Source organism: Octopus bimaculoides, chromosome 2 (assembly GCF_001194135.2).
Source record: "Octopus bimaculoides isolate UCB-OBI-ISO-001 chromosome 2, ASM119413v2, whole genome shotgun sequence".
In the NCBI taxonomy this organism is placed as follows: Eukaryota; Metazoa; Mollusca; class Cephalopoda; order Octopoda; family Octopodidae; genus Octopus; species Octopus bimaculoides.
In genome coordinates this window covers 86,048,772-86,070,803 of record NC_068982.1, presented here as the reverse complement: position 1 = coordinate 86,070,803, position 22,032 = coordinate 86,048,772, and the positions used below count along the sequence as shown (strand labels likewise).

At 35.3% G+C, this 22,032-nt stretch overlaps 1 protein-coding gene across 1 annotated transcript in view; it reads left to right on the top strand.

Annotated features, from left to right (window-relative positions):
- The window catches only part of LOC106874321 (uncharacterized), a 466,970-nt gene that overhangs the window by 267,061 nt on the left and 177,877 nt on the right, over positions 1-22,032 (top strand). Inside the window, exons 15-17 of the mRNA XM_052965857.1 lie at positions 5,249-5,346; positions 9,162-9,202; positions 20,798-20,853. Of these exons, the coding sequence (XP_052821817.1) occupies positions 5,249-5,346; positions 9,162-9,202; positions 20,798-20,853 (195 nt within the window). The remainder of the gene's footprint in view (positions 1-5,248; positions 5,347-9,161; positions 9,203-20,797; positions 20,854-22,032) is intronic.

The window sequence follows — 22,032 nt, the reverse complement described above, 5'->3', positions numbered from 1 at the left end:
CACACACACACACACACACACACACACACACAGAGGTAGAGAGAGAGAGAGAGAGAGAGAGAGATTGTTGTAAGACTTTAATTTCTCAGTACCTCACCTAGAGTCACCAATTGTTCTCTTATTCTCCTTTTCAGTCATGTGAACTATTTAGTCTTGTGAGTCACAAGGTGACTTCACCATAGTGCTGGTGACTTGAAAAAAGTACTCAATACATGCTGTAAATTGTACCTGATAGAAATATTACCTACTTTTTTTCTGCACATTTTCCCCTCATGTTAGCAGGGTCTATTCTTCTCTCCTATTTAGTAATAGTTAGTCTTTTCTCATTTAACTTGGATGCCTCTCAATACTAGGTTTTGCTCCCATTTATAGAATTTTATCTTTAAATCCTCTATTGATTCTAATATAAAAACTAGGCCATCACCATAAATCCTCTTCCAAATTCCTCTGTTATAGCTTGGGAGACCATAATGAAGAAAAATAGGCTAAAGATAGAGCCCTGATGGATTGCCTTCTAAACTTTGTATTTGTTGTTGAAGTCATTGCTAACTCATTTTTCTGATTATGTCTCTGTACATGATTTAGACAGATGACTTTCATAAGTCGTTTGTCTAAACCTAGCCTAATCACAGCAATCACTGTTCTGTTTTGGTTGATAAATGCTAGATATTGTGGTTTACTCCTAGTTAAGTACTTCTCCTGCAGCAACCCCTCTTAGATCATGGTATCAGTAATAGTTCTCTGAGGCACAAAACCAAATTGAATTTCCTCTAAGTGAATTTTTATCCTAATTAGTTGAGTTATAACTTCTGTAACTCTCATAACCTGGTTCAGTAGTTTGGTGTAATTACCACTCTGTAAAGCATCAACTGTACTTATGTAGCAACTGATGATGCCACTGCTACACAAGTCATTAGGTATGGTCTGTTCCTGAACCATCTGATTTACTACATGGATGACTAGATCATGCTGGAAATTTTAAGCATCTCAGTGGAATAGTTATTGGACCAGGTACCCTCCCTATTTCCATGTCCCTAATTGCTCTATCTGCTACAGTACTTTCAACTTCAATGACTATCTCCTTATAGGGCCTACTTAGAACAGAAACTCTTTTCCCTGTGCATTCATCACATTCAGCAATCTTTTGTAATAAGCACATCAGTCTTCATTCTTTTCAATTGGTAAAGGCAGGAGCCAGCTATCATTTCGAATACACTTCTTGCGAATAACATTTCAATTTTCACTGGCACATTCTCGCAATCTTCAATACCTCTCATCTTTGATCTTCATACTTTAGATCATTCACAAACTGTTTACTTTCAGCTTATCCTGTAGCTAAGTATAACCTGCATTTAGCTTCTCTTCATATAACCTGCATTTAGCTTGCTCCATAATATTACTATTGCCTGCTTCCTTTCTTCTATTCTTTCAATAACAGACAATTAACCTTTATGACTATCTACAGAGCTGTTCCACTGGCACCACATTACCCTCTTTTTGGCAGGTTCAAAGGAAAATAGAAATTAAATAAATCCAGGTGAATACCTCTGAGCACTGTATGTAAATAGAACCTGCCTAACAAAATTGTCCTGTCAGTATTACAGTAATCCATATAGATTGTTGTTTATTTCTTGTAGCAGGTACAAATTGTAAAGTCAATCACCAATTAGTTCTGGTGCATTAATCAGAGTATATTAGTAAAGACATAAAGAATGATTTATTTTGTTTACATGTATTTCAGATAGTCTAGCAAAATGTATCCATTGCACATTGAGGTTTGGATGTTTAGTTGATCCATCAGCTGATTGACTAACTGACCAAAATTATGGAGCTGTTGTCTACTCAATCATTCTTTTCAAAGCTTACTTTGTTTTTGCTAAATTTTGTATACATCAAGATCATGTGAAAGGGAGACGTACAGATAATATATATCAGAACTATCTTTATTACCCAGTATCTCTTTTATAATCATGGAAGGTATTTTTTATCAGATGATATTAATTTAATGACTGCTATGAGGAGAGACAACCATATTGTCTGTTTCATGTCAAGATACAATTGTATTTTAGATATTGATGTTGTTAAGTGTAGAATGATTTATAGTAGAAGACATAATGGACCTTTAAAAGAAATGCAGAGAAAGTTGCACACACACATGCACACACAATATCTTCAAAAGAGAAGTTAAGTTGTGAAGCATTAGACAAATGCCATCTAATGGAATATACTTTAGAGAAAACAATGAATTACATTATTTTCATCATTGTTGTCATTTAACGCGTCTTCCATGGGTTGGATGGTTTGACAGGAGCTGGAAAGCCAGGGGACTGTGCCAAACTTTACTGTTTGCTTTTGGCATGGTTTCTTTGGTTGGATGCCCTTCCAGTGCCAACCATTGGGTGCACTGAGTCCTTTTTACATGGCACCATCACTGACAAGGTCACCAAGTAACTTGCAAGATAAAGATCCTTTGAGAGGAAGAGTGGTATGGAGTGAGCTGGCTGTGTGACAGGTGATGAGAGGTTAGAGTATGACAGAGGGACAGAAACAGGTATCTTGCTGTAGAAGAGATACATGGTTACTCCAGTCAGAGAGACGGTGGTAATGTGCCAAGGTGTACCCTCAAGGTACAAGGAGGTGAATGTAAATGGAATGGTACAGGACTGGACAAGATGAGTGAGCAGGAAGTTCATGTGAGTGCAAAGGAAGGAAGGGAAGGGAAACACAGTGAGTGGTGAAACACAAGTATATAAAGAGCAACAGGATAGCAATGATAAAGTTGGTAGTGGGAGGGCAAGAGAGAGAGAGAGAGATGACAGAGTAGTGTTGAGCTGCAAAAGTGATGGGGGAGAGACAAGCACAATGCATGAAAAGTTGTAGTTTAGTTCAGTGGGGTGGGGTTTGTAAATTAATGTTAAATGTAGTTGGAATACACAGCTCTTCCAGAACACAGTTTCACTGAGATAGTCAGGATTTCTCAAAAACCAGACATCCTAGTGCATTGTCATCTCCTCCATGAGATTCAACATCTTGAGACAGCCCTCGCTACTTCATCCCATGTCTTCCTGGGTCTCCCTCTTCCATAAGTACTGTCCACTTAAAGTAATCAGTACTACTTTATACAACTGCCCTCGTTCATATGCATCACATGTCCAAACCATTATAATCTAAAGTATTACATCTGATTCTTCTTATACCCAACTTTTCTCTCAGCACATTTGCACTTTGTCATACATGCACACTGATATAGCACATCCATCAAAGCATACTAGCTTCATTCCTTTCCAGTCTTCACATGCTTTCTGCATTGAGGGCCCAAGTCTCACTACCATGGAGCATAGCCATTCATATATAAGCATCATACAATCTACCTTTCACTCTGAGAGAGATGTCTTTTGTTGCCAACAGAGGTAACAGTTCTCTGAATTTCCTCTGTCTTATTCCTATTCTAGCAACAGTACTTTCAGAACATCCTCCTTCACTGCTCTCTAGTTAAGAGAAACTATCTATAACCCCAAGGGAACCTCCTGGGCATTTGAGAAAATCTAATTCCCATGTGTCCTTTGTGTTTATTGTTCCTGTGCATCCATCACATATGAAGACGACTTTCTCTACCTATGATTCCACTATGTTTCCTCTGTGTCCATAGCTTGAACTAGGTGCAACAAATAGAAATCCTTCCAGCACCTTTCGTACATATTGAGCTGAGCCATTTGCCTGACAGAAAGACAGCCATGTCTGCTTTCATGCTATCAACAACTTTGGTCTTTGTTAGATTTTGCTTCCGTACCTGGAATTTATTTTCTAATTCTGCTATTAAAGTGAGACCATCAGCATATTCTAGTTCCCATGGGCTACCAGTTTCAATTCCTCTGTTATGGCCTGGAGGACTTTGGTGAATAAGGGAAGATTGAGAATTAAGCCCAGGTAAACTCCTACTTGTACACTAAATTTATCTCTACACTCATGGCTGACTCACACTATTAACAGCACCATTATATATGGCTTGTATAGCTCTAACAAGCCATTTATCTACTCCTAACTGCAGTTGTCTCACTAGTATTCTGATTTTTAAGTCATGTGAGTTCAGCCTTTCCACATTCCGCTTTCTCTTATTTAGCCTTATGATGGGCACCCATGTTTGTTGTATGCATATGTTCATTCAAGGAAACTCAAATGGAGAATCCCTAGAATACTTTACATATTTTTACTGCACCACTAATCAATTGTATTTGGAGGGTATAAATCAGTTTGCTTTGTTATTTCTAGAAGAATTTCTAGGTTTTATGCAAATATGTTGTTACTCAACTCAGTGATCCTATGATAATTGGTAGAAATCTAGAGTCTGATATAAGTATTGTAAGTTTCTCGTTGGTTTCTCTATAGATGTCCTCCTTTTTTCCAACTAGATGAAACAGTATCAGGCTTGTTGAGTTTGCACCAAGTTGCTATTTTTATTGGAATGATCCATGGGTATTCCTTATTTTTAAAGGTGTAAATACATTTGGATTCTGGACTTTGACATTCATAACCTCTTGTGGCTCTTTCACTTGTCCCAAATGAATGCTGCAAATGTAGATGTCACATCTTTTGTAATCATCGCTCTCTTCATCAACATATCTTATTCTACTACATGCATCCCAGATTGACACTCAATACTTCAAACAATCCCGCTCTATTTCTCACCTACTGATCTAATCTCTACAAATTATAAAAAACTCATCACCTACTGAGTCATCTAACTACTGCCTCATTGCAACTACCCACCATGCATCCACATATCACACATCCCTTATACCCCACATTCTATACCACTTCAGGTTAGCTGAATGGTTGGAGGTCTTCCAATTTTATATCAACTACTTCTGGCAACATTTGTGCTATACACCCGATTCTTGAGAAATTGCTAGGTGAGCGACTGAAACTATCCTTCTAGGCATGTTTCTCCACATTCTACACACAAAAATATAAATAAAACAAAAGTGGCTGGTCATTTTGTTTGTGATTGTCTAAAATTCTGCAAAAGAAAAAGACTTTACAGATCCCCAAGAAATATATATATATATATATATATATATATATATATATATATACATACACACACACATACATACACGCACATACATACACACACATACATACACACTGGACTACAGTTATGCAGGGGTATCTACATCAATTTTACAGATGCTTACATTACTTCAAATTTTTTATCCTATTGATTTTGTTTAATAATTCCTGTATTCAGGAAGAACGCATGAGTCGAGCCATGGAAATAATGATGTCATATGTAGAGAATTTGAAAAGAATTCGAGAAAGAGAACATTTAGAATTAGAAGAAGCAAAGTAAGTTTCCTTTTGTATCTACATCATTCTAATCTTTGAAAGGATTTCATACTGTGTATCCTCATATCAGATTGCAATTTAAAAAAAACAACTATTTATCTTGTTATAGTTTAATACCAACAAATTTTCATCAAGCTCATTCTACCATGTATAACACTTTTTTTCCTAGGTAGTGTTATTTTCTAATTGCCTGCATTGAAAAAGTATAGAAAATGGCTTATTATTTCCTTCAAACTTTGCTTTTGTAACCTTGATAATAATAATGAAATTTATCTATTTCCTATGGGAAAATGGATGAATTTGTGTATTCTCATTCAGATAGAGCCAGGAGGAAAACATATTAAAGCAAACTTAACATTAAAATGTATACTTAAGTTATACAAAAGTGAACACAAGAGTTTAGTAGTGGGTACTTTTTCAAGATTTGTGATTGTAATGTTTCACTTTTACGTCTCAGTCTCCCATCATGTTTTCATTATACCCACCTTGTTTTCATTATACCCACCTTGGTAGTGGCATTCAAGGTCTAGTATATCCTGGTGGAAGCATTTGCCTTGCTCCTCTGAATAGGTCTCTATGTTTTCCTTGAATTTATCAAGATGAGCATCAAAATTACATCTTGTAGCCCCATTTTACTTGTAGTTCTTCACCATAGTCTTCCCCAGCTTCACATAGTTTTCTGTTTTGTGATTCCAAGAATCTTCAATCATTGCGAAAGTCATTCCAAACTGCTTTCTCATTCCATAATGAGCATCTTGGGGGAATTCTCTGCACTCTATGATTTTCACTGGTTTAACAAAGTTACCTTTTTCAGCCTTTGCCTCAGACAGGCTTAGGGAAAGAAGTCTTGCAGATTCCTTTTTGGACTGTGAGAAAATTAAACAATATCTATGAAAAACCCATAAAGCATGTAGTTCTGTTCACATTTAACTGCAGTTGGGGAGATGATGGGTGATAGGAATGACTCAAGGAGGAAATTGGGCAAGGGGGCCAGTTGTACACACACTGTCCTCCCAAAATCTCAGTTTTACTGAAATAGGTAAAATAATATCAAAATATCATTGTCAATGTCACAAAAGCAAAGTCTGAAGAAAATAATAGCCATTTCCTGTATATTTTAGACTTATGCAGAAAAGAAATAACACTGCTGAGGAACAAAAAAAAATAGGAAACATTTTGTTACATTTGAAATGTTTTATGTGTATAACATTTCATTGAAATATTTTTATGCTAATAAATTATTTTTCTACAGGTATTCTTAGTATATTTGGTAGTTACCAGGAGAATAAAATGTTGAATTTCTCCACTGAAAGTTCTTCTCATGAATATTGTGTTATTATTTCTCCATGAGGAGCAAGTAAGAGATACAAGGCGTAAATCTTTGGTGTAAGCAGGTTTCTCTTAACTAGCATTGTCTGTATAAAAAATTTAAAAAAATCATTAAGAAATATCTGTCTTGCAACTGCTACTATCATTTAAATGAACTTTGTTATTAATAATTTCATATTTTTAAAACTTAGAGATATGTTAATCTTTCTCAGGTATCTTTTATCTTTTACTTATCTCAGACATTTAGACTGCAGCCATGCTGGACACTACCTTAAAGAATCTTAGTCGAATGAATCAATCCCAGTACTTTTTTTTATATATGTTTCTATTGGTCTTATTGCACTTATTCTATTGGTCACTTTTGGCAAGCCACCAAGATACAGAAACATAAACACACCAGCACAAATTGTTAGGTACCAGGAGAGGACAAAGACAAACATACATATACAAAATTAAATAAATGACAAAGAAGTAAGAAATTATGTAATGAACTTCATTAACTTACAGTTGTTTCTGCTACAGGATGCAATGCACTCATACCTTTGTTGGAGCTTCATGTATGTCTAGGTATAAATAATACTCCATGTTTATCTACATGTTTTCTCTCTACTTCTATAGACACACACACACACATGTACACGTACACACACACGTACACATACACACATGTTGTTATCTATAACATATCTTTCCTTCCCAATGCTTTTGACATGTTATTTATCAAACTGGCTAGTACCCACTTCATTGTCTTGATTCTCTCTCTCTCTCTCTCTCTCATGGATTTCATCATTTTCTATCCATCTTCATTCCCAACATAGATATTCTGTCTATATTTTATGTATGCATATAAATAGTTGTCTACATAGAAGTTCATCATATGCCTATTTCTACACACATATATACACAAAAGTTATCTAGATCTATTTTGTACTGGGAGGGGCTTTTTACTCTTCAATCTCTATTTTTCATTTCCTACATAGTTTTATCATTTTTTCCAGTGGTAATGTTTTCCATATATATAAATGCTTTCCCAAATAAAACTGCACTTCATTTTTAAAGCCCTAATGGAGCTACAGGGTGATACACAAGCACTCAACTATGAACGCATTGCATCTTATAGCTGAAGCAGTTGTAAGCTAATGAAATTCAATACACAATTTCTTATTCTCTTGTCATTTACCTAATTTCTTACACTCTGTACTCTATTAACGCTTATTTCTGAAGTGTATGTATGTTGAATTCTAACACCAGGTTATTTATATCATTGTGCCTATAAAATATTATAAAATATATCATATGATCATGGGACCAACAAGATGTCTTTGCATTGTTTTAGCCTTCAAATGATGCCACCCCACACACTAGGTGAGCAAGCCAACATTCCCCACAATTGAAAGGGGAACTGGAGCAACATGAGATGAAGTGCTTTGCTCAAGAAGGCAACGCACTGTCAGTCTGGGAATTGAACTCATGATCATGAGTGTAACAGCCTAACTATTAGGCCATGTGCCTTCACATATATATACATATAAAATTATGAATTAAAAGCAGCTCTTGTCATGTAAATATTATTGATCACACATACACAGTGTATGTGTTTTATTTATACACTGAATTTGCTGCAGGATAGTGATTTTGTGGTTTATTTTATGTGCAATGTATTTGTGTGTTGTTTGTATGCCAAATTTGCAGCATTGTATCAGGGTGAGTCATGAAATTTACAACCTTCATGTTTACAATGACATCTATGTATTACAGTGGTCTGAAGTACATTCTGTGCTTTGCTAGATAATGGTTTCATGTTGATGGGCTGTTTATATGTTGGTGTTTTTGTAATATCTTTTGCAACTTACTGCAAAGCAAATGAGTAGCACCCTGTCATTACTGTCATCTCATTCTGATAATGAGATCAGGAAGGCCTTGAAGCACTAACGGACTCATTTTTCCAAACTAAACATAAAGGATTAATGAAACTTAAACAGATTTATGACATTAATACTCACACACAATAAACTTCTGAACATGCTACTCATAAGGCACTGGTCAACTGTAGGTTATGATGCTGGAAGACACCTGTCAAGGTGCTATGCAGTCAACTGAAACATAAAACCACATGATTGCAAAGCAAACTTCTTTACCACATACCTATGCTTGAAGACATTTCCTACCACATCTTAAATAAAATTGTTGATAAATTTGAAGAAAGCTCACACCATACTCTCTTTAACTGGCATTGTTTGAAAATATATACAAAATTATCATCTTGTCTTTTTCATATCATTAATATTGTAATAACTGGATTTTTTTCCATCAATAAATTTGTGTATTTTATATTTAAAAGGCATTATTACTAATATTCTTATAGTTTTTTATTTACATTCATAAACAATCTTTTACAGTTAAAATAAAGTGGTGTACAAATAAATTTAGATCTCAAGTTTTCTGATATTTACTCTCATAATTTATGTTTAATTAATTTTTTTCAGAACCCTTATTGATAATAAAATCTTAAATCCAGAGGCTGGAGGTTTGTAAATTCATTTTTTATTTGAATTGTATTTTAAATTTAGGTTACATGAATTAGATTTTAAAAAGCAAAATTGTAGTATTAACTGGTTTTTAAGATGTCTTTTCTTTTTCAAGATGCATTGGTCATTACTTTCATTTCATGTTTTTTTTTTATATAAACATTTGAGAAAGCATATATTCATATTGCTTTCAGGTGTCACATATATTTGAGTTAGGATTGAACATGTGAATCTTTATTAGAAGACAAAATTCCACAGCTCTTATCTGCAACAGGACAGATATATTTACACTTTGTTGCAATTTCAATTCATTTTGACAAAGACAAACTAAGAGATGAAACTTGTTATGGGCTTATGAGTTGAGTTCTCATTTGTTGACTCATTGCTTTTATGTTTTTCATTGGCTTTTTGTTTTCACTGAAAATATTAGCCCGTAGTTGCTTATAATTCATACTATATGTATTCTGAAATTCTTGGCTTTGTCACAATTTCTGTAAAATTCTAGTTTTTAGCTTCTCATTCTATGTTTTTAAGCTCTTCTATATTTCATTAGATATTATATACAACTCTTTCATTTGCCCATTTAGGAGAAACCTTTTTCAGTTTTAATTTTAAATTCCTGGATATGGACATCATGTCAAAGAACATATAATAAATACCTTCTTAGTAAAGTGTATATCAGTGTTTCCCAACCTATTTTCCCCCAGGCCTCACAATAACTTTCCAGAAAAATGTATGCACTACTGGTGGTTGTTAAAAAGCAACTTTATTTTTAATATTTTATCACAACTATTTAATACAAGATAATCTACCAGTAATTCTTTTATTAAGCACTGAGTACGAAAAATAAGTACATTATGACTACAAAAAAATGTGAATCACTTTAATGAAAACTTTGTGCCTGGTATTTGTGGCAAATTTCTTTTATTTGAGGACACAATTTTGTTAGTTTCAGCCATAAATCACCACATTTTATAATTTCAAGTCTGTTTCTCTTGGCTCAAACCAAATCATCAACAACACTACAGCCACACTCGACAAATAAGATGTGAGGAAATGAATAAAAAATTCCTTTGCTGAAATGGCAGTGTTAGGGTATTTCCTTTCAACTTTGTCACATAGTTGCATCTTGGTACCTTTCATTTTTAGCAAAGTATTCACTGATTCATCATGCTGCAATTCTGATAACTCTTCTTGAAATCACATTGGAACTTCAGAGATATCTATTAGCAATGGTTGAGTTACCCAAGATGGAAAATTCATTTTCTTTAAATCAACATACCGAGGTCTGAGCATTTTCAAATGCTCAATACTGTAGCAGTATCAGTTATCTCACATTGATTCAACCAGTAAAATTTCATGAAATTTCATGTAGAAATATTCTTTAGGCATAATTCTAAAACTATAGTGAATCCAAAAACCTTTGTTCTTGTATCAACAAAAGTTATATTTGCATCTTGGAGCTACTTGTTCAAGCTGCTTAATTTCTCAGAGATATCTGTCAAATAACGTGTCGGCAGGCTGGCTAGAAGTTCATTTGTTAGTAAAGCATCTCAATCCTGCCAATTCAAATTTGGAATATTTTAAGTCACCGAAAGAAAAGTTTGGAAATCAATCAAATATCATTACATTATTCACTGCACAAAATGCAACCTACAGTCATACTCTTGAAGTTTGCTATGGAACCTCTCTGCTCATAACAAAGCATGGATCCCATGCCCTAGCACAATTTTGTTTGGATCCCACACCCCACCACAATATTTTTTGATCCCACTCCCCACCATAATTGTTTTGGATCTCATGCCCCACTACTATTTTTTGGATAACACACCCTACTGGTGGGGTGTATGGCCCACATTGGGAATCACTGATGTTTATCATATGTTCAGGAAAGGAAGAAAGTGAATGCCTGTGTGTTCTGCTGTTAATCAACTTATACAAAACCTTGTATATTTAGTATGATTAGTAGTTGTGATAAGACTATAAATATGATAATGAGAATGAAGACAAGAAGATTAACTCTAATGTCAAAAATTTTTTAATCCTACAAAAGAAGAAATACTTACGGTGATGATAGATTCACAGAGTAAAATAAGTTCAATGAATAAGAACAGCCAAAGTAAATGACATGGATTACAGAAAAATCAAAATTATTTAGTTGTATAAAATAATGAAGAACAAACATTCATTGTCAGTACGAGGGTCAGCTGAAAAGTTTATACGCTGACCAGGATACTCTTATGGAATGTGACCAAATGAGGTTTATCTTTCAACACAGTCTCCCTTGCAATCCACACACTTCTCCCATCAGTGTTGCACTACTTGGATCTCACTGGTGAAGAAGCTTTCATCCTGTTAGTTAAAAAAATCAGCAACAGCAGACATGATATCCTCATCACCATGATACTGATTCCCAACTAAGTGTTTTTTCATGTTGGGGAACAAATGATAGTCAGATGAGGCTAAATCAAGAGAATAGGCCAAATCAGTTCAAAACCAGTCACTCACAGCAGTCATCCTGGGTTAGGAAACGTTCAAGGAAAGCAGCTGGCACTGCCTGAAATAATGTTTAATTTTCCCATAATGTGATCAGCCTGGTGTGCTTTTGATCAGGTTTCAGGAAGATGTGGCACCTACCAAGAAGAAACCTTTGTCATGCCAAGTTAATTGTGCAGAATATTCTCAACTTTCTCATGGGATATGCTAAGAGCATTGGCTATTTGATTCATAGTCAATTGCCTGTCATCCATCACCATGTAACGAACACAATCAATGTTTTCCTCAGTGGTGGCAGTTGCAGGACACCCAAACCTTGGATCATCTTCAAGATTCTCCCTTCCTTTCCTAAATTCAGACACTGTTGATAAAGCTGGAGCATCATCACCTAATATAGTAGCCACGTCAGCGTGAATGTCCTTGGGGATTAAACCCTTTTTCTGCAGATACTTAATTACATCATGATGCTAAATTTTGTCCATTTTCAAAAGAAGTCACTACTGGTTACTTTTGAAGTCAGATATCAGTTTACCTGGAAAGAAACAATGCAATTATTAATAAGAAGAGCTGAAATTAATGGATACTTGGTTGGGAATCAGTATCATGGTGATGAGGATATCATGTCTGCTGTTGCTGATTTTTTTAACTAACAGGATGAAAGCTTCTTCACCAGTGAGATCCAAGTAGTGCAACACTGATGGGAGAAGTGTGTGGATTGCAAGGGAGACTGTGTTGAAAGATAAACCTCATTTGGTCACATTCCATAAGAGTATCTTGGTCAATGTATGAACTTTTCAGCTGACCCTCGTACTGACATGCAAGATTTCACACCTCTAGCATCATTCCTTCATAGTTAGTCTATCAATTTTTCAGACTACTCTCATATTTTCAGAAAGAGGATTTAAAAAAACATGCCCAATAATTCACAATGTTTAATTCAACAACTATGTAACTACAAAGGATTATTTTGATATGCATAAGACATTGCATGCTTTCCACATGTATGGGAATTACTGTATATCAGCAATTCATTAAAAAAAAAGTGTATTGGCAACAAATGGATTTAACTGAGATGAGTTTAATGTATGTGTAAAATACATACAACGTCAAAGTCTGAATATAGTGTTTGTGAGAGTTAAGTTCTAAAACTGCATAAGGTCCCCCAGAAATTTTTTCTCGTTTCCCCTTGTAAAACTTGGTTTATGTAATCTCTCAAGAGTCAGACAAAAATAGCCATGGCAGTTAAATGAAGGATGCTGATTCCCTAGCAAAATGTGCAATCCAGTGTACATGAGGTCAGATCCATGATTGTATAACTTAGATCACCGTAAATTTAGAATATCACTAAACTCAAAGCTCTTAATAAACCAAGTAAAATGGCTGCTACATACAAGAGGCAGTATATTTTAGTGTTAACATGTATGTGAAAGTAAACTTCTCTGTCTGTACGGAATAGCATAAATGTGAAAATCAGAGTGGTTTCCACTACATACTGTTATGGGAGAATCCTGAACACCCCCAGATGACTGAAGGTGGACTAACCAATTACAATAAATAAGAACTGAGTGAACTATCAAGGGAGTAGTTTACGGGTGTTAGTTCGACTGTTGGTTTACCATGTTAGTTCACCGTATTAGTTCAACATGTGTTGGTTTAACAGTTGGTAGTTGAACAGTGAATACTGAGTATCATACCTACATTTGAGTAGTACGAAGTGCATTCTGTGTTAACATACTTCTGCGATAGATTATTTTTAGATAACCACAAACAACTATTTATTTGTGTAATACCATTTTACACCAGAATGTATATTCACGTCATAATATTTTTGGTGACAAGATTATTCAAAGCTCATGCTGGACTGATTTTTGCTTGAACATGGAAGGTTTTCTAGCTTTTGTAATTCAATTACAGCAACAACAACAACAGTTGTTGGAATTTCAGAAGCAATATAAACTGTTGGTACAACTGATACAGAAGGAAACAGAAAATACATCTAGTTTGTTCACCCCTGACACTGTTACAAACTCAATTGGAGAGTTCACATATAACCCAGAGGAGAGTACTACATTCTCTGCTTACTTTAGAAGGTATGAGGACATTTTTAGAGAAGAATGCTGCGACTGGCAAGATGAGAAATAAAAATCGACTTTTGTTGAGAAAGTTGGCACCAGCCGAGCATGAGAAATATTGAAATTACATATTACCAAAGAAACTGGGTGAAGTCTGTTTTGAAGAAACAGTGAATAATCTATCAAAGATTTTCAGCATTAAAAGCTCTATATTCTGGCAATGCATGAATATTACAAAAATGAGGACAAAGATTTTATTACATAAGTTGGAATTGTTAATAGGGATTGCAAGTGATTTAAAATTAATGAATTAACACCAGAAATGTTTAAATGCTTAATTTTTGTGCAAGGTTTAACAAAAAAGAAAGATGCAGAAATTCGTAACCGAATTCTGACTAAATTAATGGAGAATCAGAAGCTAACACAAGAAATATCTGTGGAATGCCAGAGAATAATTAACCTAAGGCATGCTACAGAACAAACTGAAGTGAGAAACTGTTCTCATATACAGTCAGTGCGACCAAAAGTAAGAAATGAAAAGCAGAAAATTAACCTGTTTTGGATGGAAAGAATTATACTGCAGATTTGACTGTCCTTATAAAAATCGAAAATGCTTCAAGTATGGTTAGATATGTCATTAAAAAATCAGCCTGTAACACAAAACGTAGAAAACGGTTCAACAGAAAATATCATGTTGAAAATAACAGTTTATTGCTGATAAGAAATACAAACAAGACTCAAATGAAACTTATGCAGGTAAAAATTAATAATACAAATATAAATTTATAGTTTGATACTGGTAGTGAAAACACACAGAAAACAATTGGGAAGCCTTGAAGATTGCACTTGGATTCTTGGGAATTAAATCAATTTTTAAAGGCAAAATTATCTGTAACATTACATTTTGCAGTAAGGCTATACAAGTAAATGCTTATGTATTAAATGCAAGCAATGTTTTTGGAATGGAATGGATGGAACTGTTCAACTTATGGTATTTACCCATAAATAATTTTTGTAAAAATGTAATGGGGTCATGCACTAGTTCAAATACAAAGTCAGAAAATTCTATAAAACGAAGTGTAAAGGTTGTTCCCTGATGTTTTTTTGGGGTGATTTGGTCAGTGCAATAAGTTTAAAGCAAAATTTTTGGCAAAAGAAAATTCATTACCAGTTTTTAAACCCAAATATGATGTACCATTTGTAGCACTTAAACAAGTGAATAAGGAATTAGATAGACTGGAAAAAATGGGAGTGATTGGAAAGATCAACTATTCAGATTGGGGGTCTCCAGCAGTGTATGTAAAAAAAAAAGGGCAATAAAATTTGTGTATTCTTTTATTCATTTACTTGTTTCAGTCATTTGACAGCAGCCATGCTGGAGCACGACCTTTAGTTGAACGAATCGACCCCAAAGCTTATTCTTTGTAAGCCTAGTACTTATTCTACTGACCTCTTTTGCCAAACTGCTAAGTTATGGGGACATAAACACACCAACATTAGTTGTCAAGCAATGGTGGGGGGGACAAACACAGATACACAAACATGTACATACATATATATATATATGTATATATATATATATATATATATATATATATATATATATATATATATATATAAAAAACACACTTCTTTCAGCTTTCATCTACCAAATCCACTCACAAGGCCATAGTAGAAGAAACTTGCCCAAGGTGCCACACAGTGGGACTGAACCCAGAATCATGTGGTTGGGAAGCAAGCTTCTTACCACACAGTCATGCCTGCACCTGTATGTGCAGATTTCTCAGCTGGACTAAATGAATGTTTAAGACAGTATAACTACCCATGACCTAGCCCAGAGAAAATCTCAAAATTAAACAGTGGAAAATTGTTCTCAAGTAGAAGATAAATGTACTAAGCTGCTAACAATTAATACCCATGTACAAATTTAACCAGCTCATGTTTGGCATAAAAGTTGCTCCAGCTATATTCTAATAAGTGATAGATGCGATGCTTGCAGAGTGTGACATCGCAATGGCCTACCTGGATGATAAATTGTTAAAAGTGAATCGCCTGATCAAACTTGTGAAATGTGTTTTTTTTAAATAAGAGATTATGGTTTCAGTCTGGGTGAGGAGAAATGTGAATTTTTTTTGCCTAAAATTAAGCACTTAGGACAAATTATTAATAAAAATGGTTGAAAACAGATCTGTCAAAGGCAGATGCAATTAGAAATATGCCTCCTCCAACAAATATATCTACCTTACAAGCTTTTTGGGGATTTGTAAACTATTATCAGATTTATATACCAAATATGCATAAAGCAAGAGTTCCTCTAAATAATCTACTAAAAAAAGATGTAAAGTGGAATTGGTCTGAAAATTGTCAGAAGGCATTTGATGAAATTTAAAAGATATTAATGTCAGATTTGTCTTTAGTACATTTCGATCTTGCATTGGTAATTGTATTAGCTTCAGATGCCAGTGAGTACAATATCAGAGCAGTAATTTTACATAAATACGAGGCCGAGGATGGTAACATGAAGACTGTGGCCCATGCTTCACATTTTCTTCTACCAGCAGAGAAAAGTTACAGCCAAATTGAAAAAGAGGCTCTAGCAATTATTTTCACAATAAAAAGATTTCATAGATTCTTACACAAAAGTTTTCAACTACAAATTGATCATCGTCCATTATTATCTATATATGGGTCAAAGAAAGGAATTCCTACCCATACTGCTAATAGGTTGCAATGCTGGGGTACTATATTACTAAATTATAATTTTAAGATTGAGTTTATACCATCTAAGAAATTAGGACATGCTGATTGTTTATCAAGATTGATACCAAAAAATACTGAACCGTTTGAAGATACTGTGATTGCAATGTTGTGAGCAGAAAAAGAAATTAAAAATATTTTACGTAATGTTGTACAAGAATTACCAGTTACATTAGAAGAAATCAAACTAAAAGCAGAAAATGATGAATTTATTACAAAAATGAAAGGAATTTTGAGTGCTGAAGAAGAAATGAAAATATGCATTTTGCAGAATGCATCATGAATTCAAACCTATTCTCAATTTGTGACAATGTGCTAATGTACGCACAAAGAGTGGTAGTGCTGCCCTCACTACAGAAACAAATACTAAAAGAATTTCACATTGGTCACCTGAAGATTTCAAGAATGAAATCATTGATGAGAAGCTATGTGTATTGGCCAAGAATGGACCAAGAGATTGAAGAACTAATGAAAGCATGCAGAAGCAGCAAAATTACCTACCACAAAATGGCATCCATGGCCAAAAACAGATATCCCATGGTCCAGACAGCGTGTTGATTTTGCAGATTCACTTAACAGTTCACATTACCATGTTGTGGTAGACAGTTTTTCTAAGTGGCTTGAAGTACATAGGTGTAAAAAAACTGACATCCTTGGTTACAGTAAGTTTTTTACACAAATTGTTCGCCAGATATCGTATTCCTGATACCATTGTGTTTGACAATGGAACTCAGTTTACTGCAAATGAATTTTAAAAATTTCTGTTAAATGTTCTCTATCAAACATATGACCACTCCACTGATTCATCCTAGGTCAAATGGACAAGTGGAGCATTTTGTTGATACAAAAAAGAGAGCTAAAAAGAAAGCAAACAATAAAATAATGGATAACTTAGTGCTTCAACAGTTTTTGAGGGTATATCGAGTGACACCAAATACCATTACCTGGTCTGGAATGTCACCTCCAGAACTAATGTTTGCTAAGAAGATTAGATCACTGTTCAAGAAGTTGTTACCAGGAAAGAAAAGAAAAATATCGAACAACAAATATAATGCAAAATTTTTCAAAATTAGTTACAAAGTTTTCTTTAAAATATTAAAAAAACGGTAAAGATATGTGGGAAGATAGAGTGATTACTAAACAGATTGGGAAAGTGTTACTTTTACTCAAAGGTCACAACCACAAACATAAGCGATATAAATCAACTACAAAAAAAAAGGGTTACTGAGGAAACTGTCACAAGAAACGAAATTTTGATGGAAGCAAATTGTGGAAACTACATGTTCAAGTATGAGAAAAAGAAAATGAACAGAAGTACTTAAAATAGACCCTAAACACAAAAGATCTTAAGCTTCAGGTGGAGCTAAATTCTCAAGATGTTATGGGAGCATCCTGAACACTCCCATGTGACTGAAGGTGAACTGATTACAATAAATAAGAACTGAGTGAACTGTCAAGGTCAAGGGAGTAGTTGACGGGTGTTAGTTTGACCATGTTGGTTTACCATGTTAGTTCAATGTTGGTTTAACAGTTAGTATTTGGACAGTGAATACTGAGTATTGTTCCTACATTCAAGTAGCATGGAGTGCATTCTGTGTTAACATATATTTCTGCAACAGGTTATTTTTAGATAATCACAACCAACTATTTATTTTACACCAGATGTATATACCCACATCATAACACACACATAAAAAAGCATTTTTCATATTCTTGTACTCTTCAAGTCAAAGCAACACCAACAAAAATGACATCATCATCCTCATCATCATTAATATCTGTTTCCCTATCTGGTATACATTGGATGGTTTAGCAGGATCTGGCAGGCTGCAAAGCCATATTGAACTTCAATATCAGTTGGATTCTATGGCTGGGTGCCCTTCCTAATACCAACCACTTTACAGATTGTACAGGATGCTTTTTTTTGTGCTGCTGGCACAAGATAGAAAATGAGCTGAGTAAAAAGAAAAAGCTCCCACTACTAAGAGAGGAGTATTTCAGAGGGGGAGGTGGAGGTGGGTAGCTTTATGCCATGTATTGAAAGGCTAAAGTATAAAAGAGGGACAAACACAGATGTTTTGCTGTAGAGGAGGTACATGGCTGAAGAATATAAAAGGAATGTAGTGAAGGGGTACTAGAGTAAACTCTCATGTACAAGAGGATGAGCATAAGATAGAATATGGACAGTGGGTTGTGGGAGGGGATGAGAGAGTAGATACTTTCATAAGAGTGTGAGAAGAGACTAACAAGTGATTAAAGATGGCAGTAGAGATTAAAGATGCAATAAACACTTTCAAGGACAGAGCCCTTCTGGACCAAGCCCGTACTAGAGCCTCTACCTTGTCTGCCACCTTTCTCCAATTCTTCTCCGTCTGAGAGTCTGGTCCAAACCAAATTCCAAGCAACTTAACAGGACTATCTGTCCAGTGACCCATGACACTGGACGATATCAACTTGCTCCTCCAGGTGCCAAGGTGCAAGCCAATGGACTTGTCCTTGTTAACTTTTGCCCCTGCCACCACCTCGTATCTTCTACACAAGGTAGCTGTGCTTTGTTGGAGACAATGAAGGTGACGTCATCAGCATAAGCAGAAACAGACTTCTCCCAACTTCTCCAATTTCCGCAGCAATGGCTCAAGAGCCAACATATACAGAAGCAGATACAAAGGACATCCATGACAAACTGAGCGCTTGATTGAAAACGGCTCCATCGGGTAACCATTTATCTGGACTGTGGACTTGATGTCACTGTACATAGCGGAGATCCACCCACGAAAGCCGGGGTCCAGCCCAGCCGCTTCAAGGACTGCCGCCAGGTACCGATGATCTACCCTATTAAATGCTTTATTTTGGTCTAAATGGACCATTACCCCACCTTTGCCAGATAATTTACCAACCCTGTCTAAGGTGTAGTGGAAAAGGTGAAGATTGTCCTGGATCGACCTGCCTGGGATTGCAAATGTCTGTGCATTCCATACAAGTTTCTCCATGACAGCTGTCAACATTTTCTCTTAACACCTTGGCCAAAATCTTTAACTCTACATTAAGTAGAGTTATGGGCCTGTAATTGCTAATACTATCCCCCTTGCTCAGGTCTTTCTGGATCAACGTCACCACTTCCCAGCTCACAGAACTGAGAATCCTCCCATTCTGTTGCCAGTTTGTATAGACGCCTGCCAGTATATCCCCGAACAAGTCCAGCATACAACGATAAAACTCATAGGGGCAGACCATCCAGCCCCAGCGACTTTTCCGCAGCGCACTTGGCCAATACCTCTTTTACCTCCGTGGGAGTGATTGGTCCTTCACAGCACTCCACCTCATGTGCCGAGAGTTGCAGCCCACCAGCTAGGAAGTCCTTTAAGGCCTCCTCTCGCTCAAGCGAACTGCTCTCCCCGAACAAGCGGGCGAAATGCTGGTGAAAGACTTTCTGCATCTCCTCGTGTTCATAGATCTTGTGCCCCTGTTCGTCAGTTAAAGACTTTATAAAGGCATTTTTACCTCTCTGACTCTCCACACAACGTGCCCATCTGGCAACGTTAATACCTTCTCATTTCCCTGCACGTAGCTTAGCTCTAACTCTGCAACCTTCGTGCTTGGAATTGAGCTGACAGTACAAGACCGTTCTCACTGCCAGCACTTTAGATGCAGAGCCAGATTCCACAGCCTTGTCTAGGTTCTTAACTAAATCGCCCTCTATTCTAGTCCTGTCACTTCTCTCCCTCCTCTATGTTGCCTTGTCTCTAATGGTCCTCCTATGTTTAATGTGCCTTATATTTCTCTCACCTCTCAGCACTATCAATCTCCCCCTCTCTGTCTCACTCCCTCCTACTCCCTCCTCTTTGCCATTTTGCCTCTCACTTCAACTATAGTGCCTCTGCTTAACAAGTTTTATTTCTCTTTTTTTTACCTCTTCCTTTCAACTAAGTGTGACACACACCACAGGTACGTACATATGTACGTATTAGCATATTAATATTATTGATGATGATGCATAGTATTATTGAAATAACATACATCCTAATTTTCTTAATTATATACATATAATTAATAATGATATATACATGATTAATATATTTCTTTGCTATTTTATCTGAAAGAACAGAAAATTATTAATTTTATGTATTTAGAAATTATATAAATTATGACAAAATTTTATATAAATTATGAGCTGAATTTAATGTTTTTGCTGTGTATATATGTTAATCAGTGTTCTAACATTGAAATTCCATTTGTGAAATGATCTATTTCAATTTGTAAAAATTATAGGAGATTCTTCAACGCTGACGCGTCGAGCCACGTCACTTTCCAACGTTCCTTCAAAGGTAAGTATTAATCTAAGGATTATTTTTCATTAAGACAATCTATTATTATCATTGATAAATTTCAATAAAGTCTCAATCTGAAAACAGTTAGACCAAATGCCATTGAGTTTTGCTATATTTAAATTAGATTCAAATTATATTAAATTTAGCCTAGAATATCTCCTGATCTTTCCCACTCAAACCTATGTCTCTCACTACTCTATGCACATTCTGCAAATGCAATAATTTCTGCAGTCATTTCAAACTCACAAAACAAACTGTTCTGATAATGTTCATTTTATGATTGTCAGGCAGTATGCTCCCAAGCAGGTCACTTCAATCTTCCTCTCTCTCTCTCTCTCTCTCTCTTTCTCTCTCTCTCTCTCTCTCTCTCTCTCTCTCTCTCTTTCTCTCTCTTTCTTCATCTCATCTCATCTCATCCCCTAAAATGGCAGCCTCTCTAACTCTGTCAGCCACTGACCTATCACACTCTCTTTCAACAACTCACAGTAGATGAGCATTCATGAAAGATCCTCTGTATCATTTTGGGTGACTTTCCCTCCTCAGTAACAACCTGTGGAGCTTACATATGCATACTTTCATACATACATACAAAGGGTGCTGAAAGTTCCTGGCTTTAAGGGTATTGTGAAATGCCTTCTGAGTTCTTTTACAGGGTTTAGAAAAACTGAAGAAACACTGCAATCAGTGTGTGAATGTGAGAGGGGAATATGTTGAATAAAATCATAATTAACTGATCCTCTTGTATTTCCTTTTGCCCAAAGACAGAAACTTTTCAACACCCCTCGTATATAGTATAAATAGTGTAAAACACTTGCATACTAAAATGAAAAGCATGTCCACCACACAAATACAATTTAACCATGAGCACAAACATGCATATATATATATATATATATATATTATTTTATTTAAAAGAATTCCAACTCTGTCTGTTTTTTATGTTTTATTTATATTCTTGTAAAATTAATGTGGGATATAGAATATGGAATATATAATATATAATATAAAAATGGATGGTACAATGAAATGAAGTATTGAATGTCTTATTGAATATATGGGATATGTCTTATTGAATATATGAAATATTGAGTGTTCAATATAAAGGATTAAATATATAAAGGCGAATACATATTTTCTGTACCTTGTGGTATTTCATCATGGCCGGTATGACAGACT